The sequence below is a fragment of the Mycteria americana genome, chromosome Z, assembly GCF_035582795.1.
Source record: "Mycteria americana isolate JAX WOST 10 ecotype Jacksonville Zoo and Gardens chromosome Z, USCA_MyAme_1.0, whole genome shotgun sequence".
NCBI lineage: Eukaryota > Metazoa > Chordata > Aves > Ciconiiformes > Ciconiidae > Mycteria > Mycteria americana.
This window is the reverse complement of record NC_134396.1, coordinates 62,628,991-62,635,346: the sequence shown is the minus strand read 5'-3', so window position 1 is coordinate 62,635,346 and position 6,356 is coordinate 62,628,991. Positions and strand designations below refer to the sequence as shown.

Here is a 6,356-nt window from a genome sequence, read left to right as displayed (position 1 = left end):
TTTTCAGAAGGTAAGTCTGGCAGATCTCTTCTGCCTATTGCATGACATCCAGAAGATGCACATGATTTTATAATTATCTCTTCGAGTTCAGCTAAAGGATCCCTCAATTCCAGATATGGCAGAAAGGCTCTAGGTTTGAGAGGGAAAACTCATGAGGATTTGTTTTATTTTACTGGGAGAGGGCAGAATTTGCTCCTCCAGACTCCTGTCACAGAACGGACCATTGCTCTGTCACCATGTTTATCAGTTTTCTGGGAAAACAGCTGAGTTAGTTACAAGAGACGAGACCTATTTCTTCATCTGGTCTGTGTTTCCCGGCTGGCTTCAAGGCCATCTTCTGAACACACATACACATTAGGCGCTATGAGAGAAGGCATGAACTAGTTGGTAAGTGGCCTTTCCACATCTTGCATAGTTGATCCTGAGGAAGATTAATTTATTCTCATTCTTAATTTGGCTGGCACCAGATGTCCTATAGAGATTTCAGGATGTCCTATAGAGATTTCAAGATGCATACTTGAATGTGCCACAAACCTGACTGCTGGTTTATGAGCCCACAGACATCTCTGCAGAACTAGGCTATGAGGCGGATGGGACTATTGCAATGAGTCAGTCTAATCCATGTGGACATAGGGGGATTAAAGCCTCTTGTCTTGCCTTGGTGAAGGTGATGAACATGCTCACAGATCTCAGCCAGAAAGTCTCCAATGGCATGAACAAATACAACTTGAAAACAATGTGCATTCACTCTGGCAAGCCCTGCAGAGATACTAGCTTTAGGCTGCTGAGATCAAGCAGCCTGAAGTATCTGGAATGCCGGTCACCACATTTCACACCAGCTGAAATATTTAGCAGTGCAATCTGCAAGGATCATAAATAGGAATATTAAATTCTTGAAAGAGCAGATACAGGAAAATATTTCTCTTATGAAAATCATAAACAAATGCAGTTCCTTCCAAATCCCAACATTTTCTGAAACTGTTCTCTGAGCAGAAACATGTGTCTCTTGGATAAGACCAAGTCTCTCTTAATAGAAGACAGCTTCTGATTTTCTTCCTCCCTTAATCTGCTTTTAGCCTTGTCATCTGTGCCGAGGGTCTGTGCTGAAATAACCAGTTCTCAGCCATATGCTATGGCCACAGTGGGATGTTGAGTTGTGGGTGATCACCTCCAGGAGGTGCTTGCTGTATTCAAAAGGTGTGGGAGAACACAGGTTTTGGTGGAGGAAGTGTGCAACTGATGGTGGTCCTCAGAGTTGAAGTTTTAATGGAAGAGACTAGTGTTCAATGCATTGCTCATGGATTATCACTACAGCCAGGCCAAAAACAGTAGATGAAAAAACTCTGCTTCAGGACCAAGAATTTGTATAATTAGGTTCTGCAGACTTAAGAGTGGACGTCTGAGTCTCTCAGTCTCCCTCGTTCCCCTATCCCCCTTCAGAGCATGCCATGGAGGGTAATCAGTCCTGTGAGTCTCACCAATTTCTGAATCTTGCACAGTTTCCTAGTCACACTCTGCCTCATTTTTGAGTATCATTCCTGGAGATTAAAATTTAACACTTTATCTTTACAGTATGTATGGAGACAGAAATGTGCTACATTTTCTGTGCAGGATATTTTCACTGAGGTGCAAGGGCATTTGAAACATGTGTTTGGAACAAGATGCTTGTTCCTTTTCTGCCAGTATTTAAAAAGTGGCTTCTGATTTTGGGTGTTTGGCTCCAGATAACTGCTGGGACCTAGTTTCCAAAGGAGTCAAATATTTTCACCACCAGAGGACATGTGCGAATTCTGCATGCTTACACTGGTAGCTGCTGATGGCTGTTCTGCTCCTGAACCCTGCACACTGTAATAAAACAGGCACAGATGATGGTCATGCATACTCACAAAGTGCTTTAATAATGCTGGATACATGGTTGGACACAACAGGAGATGTAGGAAGCAAATCCTTATCAGGACTCCAACCTGAGTGCAAATGAAGAGCAATACTCACTTTCTCTGGAGCAGTGGCCTTCATTCTTATTTGTGGGTCCCTAGCAAATTTCTAGTAGGAAAGCAGGCTCCCCCATACAGCAAATATTTATTGCCTGGTAATAGCTTTCCTTTTCTAATCCTAAATGATGCTCACATCCCAGGACTAAGACTGTTGCTGTAGAGCATCCCATTGTTAACAGTGTCACAATCTCAGTCATTCTTCAGGTCACTGAAAAGGAGAAAGGGAAACTCTCTTTAAACAGGCTGAAGGCTGTTCATTTCACCTCTCAAAAAAGCGTCCCCTCCTGTTACTACAAGGTCTCTTCCTTCTCATTGCTATTCCCACTTTTACTGTCACCCTGTAGGGATGGTCTGCAACAGAAGGAACTAAAGGCCTGGACTCCTCTCCTGCTTCTCTCAGAGAGGTGCTAGCCCTTTGGCAGTGGTGAAATGAAGATCTTCTCTGGGGCAGGGTTTGGGCAGGAATCCTAAAGTGCAGGGTGACCTGGTGGAGACCACTGCACTACCTTTTGGAGGCAGTGGGCAGCACCTGGGGAAGGGTTGGAGGAACTCCAAAAAGGCTTAAATATTTCTGGTGGTGTTCAGGGTTAAAGTCTGAGGCACTGGAACTGCATATATTGCATAAAAAGTTTTAACTGAGTAGCTTCACAAGATGGGTAAGAAGAAGTAGCTAACATCCATCCTGAACAGTTGCCACCGCCATTTCTGTGTGACAGGGGAGAGGTGATAGATGGCATTTGTGGGACAGACTCACAGAACCCATAGTCCTGCCTGGGTGCTTTGTTAGCAGAGAGAGTGATGCACTTTTTTCTATCAAACCTAAAAGTTACACATTCTATTTATACACAAAATCCTTTGCAAAGCTAAGGACTGAGATTTAAAAGCCAGGAAGTTTACTTTTAGTCCATTGGTTGAAGTCTTCAGGAGGAAAATCGTGAATCTGCAGGGAATATTCTATTTGCTGTGGACACAGCTCTGACACACGCTCTGGGTGTCTATGAATAATGTCAGAGAATATGCCGAGGCCCCTCCTGCCCCCCCCCCCCCCCCCCCCCGCGGCCGGTCTTTTTTGGGGGCCTTGCAAAAAGAACCGCAGGTAGGAGAACAGTGTCACCTGCTGGTAAGCGAAATGACTGCTCCTGCGTGCTCTTGTCTTCACTTCCGCTGCACATAGCCGATTGCGTTTGTGTTCTGTGAAAATATCGCTTCTCACCTTTACTAAAGGTGACAATGCAGTGAAGTGGTGTCAGTAACAGATTCGGAGATGACAGCATTTCTTTCAATTTCTGTGTTATTTAAATACTAGAGATTTTCCGAGGTTTGCTTAATGAATAATAGACCGGCTTTGGCAATAGAGCTTTTGTTTATTTTAGTTCTATTATTTTGATACAGTTTTAAAATCGAGGCTGATACTGAGCCACATTTTGTTCTGTATTTGCTGTTGGTTAAGAATACATAAAAGCCTGGTATAGATATCACCTGCTCACCTTAAAAACCTTCACTTAAAAGTCTGTGGATCTTACACTCCTGTATATAACACATATGTATGTGTGTATTTCACAAGGGTGGTCAAATGAGTGATCATGTGGAAGAAAACTGCAAGAAAAGCAATTCTGCCCAGGAAACATCTGCAGAAGGAAATGTCTCTCCTGATAAGGACTGCTCAGTAACACAAAAACAATCGGTATGACTTTTCCAGTACCATCTTATTATCAAGATACTTACCATTGCCTTCAATTTATTCCATAATTACAAAAATAAAAAGCTGGAGTCAGTAGGGAAATATCAGTAATAACAACAGTGAAATGAGCCAAGTTTGCAGTATAGTGATTTGAGGGCTAAGAGCACTTCCGAGCTCAAATGACATAGTAAGTAGGGAAATAGGAGAGTACTCTTAGAGGGAGGACTATCTCCATAGCTTATTATTTGTTTCCAACTTGAAGTTGCATAATTTATGATTGTGGACAATGACGATGCTGAAGCATATTTTCTGCACTGAAAATCTACCCCAGAATCAAAGGCAGAAATGTCTGCATAATGTAGGTGTATGAGATTGCTCTATAGGTTTTCGGGAAGATGCAACTGAAGATGCACAGCTTCAACCACCTTGTAAATAAGTGCACTCAAGTGCATGGATATTTCTAAATCACTGTATCAGGAGATTGGACTGAACTGCCACTGCTTTCCCCATGAGAAGCAATGAAGAGACTCACTCGTTTGTAAAAAATCACTGTGGACTCTGAAAGGAATGACACCCTCCAGGGAAGCTGGGGGGTGGCAAGTCAGCTCCATTTGCCTAAGAGGAGAAAAGATAAATTTGTATGTATGTTTGTGCCTTTGCGTAATGAATGACAAGTGTATGTTCAATGTCCACAGCCGTTGTCCAAAGAGAAATTGTCTGACACAATGCCCATGTTTGTTTGCATTGACTTTAGACATGACTGTCAACATACATGGGCTATGTGGAATGGCAATACACAGAGCTGATGTTTTAACCTCCAAAACTGTTCAGCAGTTTTAGCTAATTGCAAACATGAATGCCATAAAATAGGCAAGAAAATGCTCCCTCCTATTTCTCAAAAACTGTGCTCAGTTTAGCTTCTTTATTTTTGTCTGTCTTTTTTCATACTCCTCACTTGTGCAAATGCTTCCTTCTTGCACTAGTTGCTCCTCCAGTCATTTCTCTTGCCCCCAGATTGTTTGGGCAAAGACGGGTTGTAGGCGTCCCAGGGAACAGTGAAGATAAGGGTGAATGCCATTGAGATGCTTATAATCATAGTACTTGTTTTTACATTATGGATAAAGTTGAAGAAAAAAATACACGATTCTGCCTCCCACAAGACAACTTTCAAACTCCATGCCACTGTACCAGAGTCATGTATTGAGAGTCATGGTTGTTCCCTTTCCTGTCAGGATGCACAGTCAGTCAAAGGAATACTCAATTTTAGACAAGCAAATGTTTTAAACAATGTGATCTTAATTTAGGTTGAGTTTTGCTTTGTTTCCCTACCTGTGTTGTTTTAAGTTACCAAGAATATGAATTTTAATGTCATTTGAAAGCCAGTGAGGACATTTGGCACCTCATAAATATTTGTTCCCATTGTACTAATTATAAACTTTGTTTATTTTTAGCAGCAACTCGAGAAACAATTAAAATACTTAGCCTTTCAAAATCCAGGACCTCAGGTAGCTGACTTCAATCCTGAAACTAGAGAGCAGAAAAAGAAAGCATGCATGTCACAGATGAAACAAGATTTTTGTTATAAGACCAAGTAAGATGTGCTAATTTATTACATATTTTACTTTAAAAAATGGCTGGTATGCTGTTTACTGAATATAAATGAAATGAATAAAAGCATTACTATTTTGCAGAGAGGTTTCGTATTACACATGAAAGCTGTGCTGGGAAAACAAGCTTTTTCTGTGTTGACTTAAGAGAATTTTTATTTACTTCTTTGGCACACTTTCATTTTTAATAACAGTTGCTGTTGCAATTAGGATATAATGCTGGTATTTCATTATGCTGTGAGGTTGTTAAAGAGGAAATACTTGTTCCTGGACAGATGTTTTCCACATTTGTTTGGTTTAGTCTTTGAACATGTTGAAGCATTCTCTGAGAATTGCTTTTTCTTCTCTTCAGCAGAATTACAAAGAAGTATGACAAACATGGCAGGCTGCTTTGTAATAACATCGATTTGTGTGACTGCCTGGAAAAGAACTGCCTGGGTTGCTTCTATCCTTGCCCCAAATGCAATTCGAATAAATGTGGACCAGAATGTCGCTGCAATAGGAAATGGGTTTATGATACAATTGAGACTGAAGCTGGGAATGTGATCAGCGCGTTGCCATTTTTTGTTCCTGACTGATTTTGTTCTGAAAGTTTGTGCGCCTGAGCAAAGTTGTTCTTTATTCATTTTATTAAAGTAAAGCTTGGCGTCATGAATTGTCTCTAGCGAAGTGCCTGGCAGTGGTGCTTGTGCTTCTTTATTGCTGCCTACCTAGCAGACTTTAACCTTCCCCATTAAGTAAAAGTATGTATTTCATTCTTCCTCATCCTTGCGAGCTTTACTGAGGCATCTAGTCAGTTCTCTCTAAATCTTGACTTTCTAAAACTGAAGGTGTCTGGACGGCTGTGGGAAGACAATTTTCTTAGCCTGGGAAGCTGAACCACATTACTTGTAATGAATTTTTTTCTTGCTGATTTCTCTGCTTCTTCATTTACTCAGATGTGTGACACAGCTCTTTCTTTTGTGCATGCTTGTCCAAGCGTCTTTTCCTTCTGATGCATTCATGTCTTGTATAGATGAGGCAGGAGTCATTTGAGATAACACTGTTCTTTGAAAACAGGTCACCACTTTCCAT

The 6,356-nt window shown here is 41.2% G+C and overlaps 1 protein-coding gene across 1 annotated transcript; it reads left to right on the top strand.

Annotated features, from left to right (window-relative positions):
• On the top strand, window positions 1-5,860 carry ARL14EPL (ARF like GTPase 14 effector protein like). The gene is made up of 4 exons (XM_075488436.1): window positions 1-10; window positions 3,559-3,678; window positions 5,127-5,266; window positions 5,638-5,860. Exons 2-4 carry the CDS (start codon window positions 3,568-3,570, stop codon window positions 5,858-5,860), a joined length of 474 nt encoding a protein of 157 aa, XP_075344551.1. The 5' UTR covers window positions 1-10; window positions 3,559-3,567.
• Window positions 5,861-6,356: the final 496 nt, after the last annotated feature.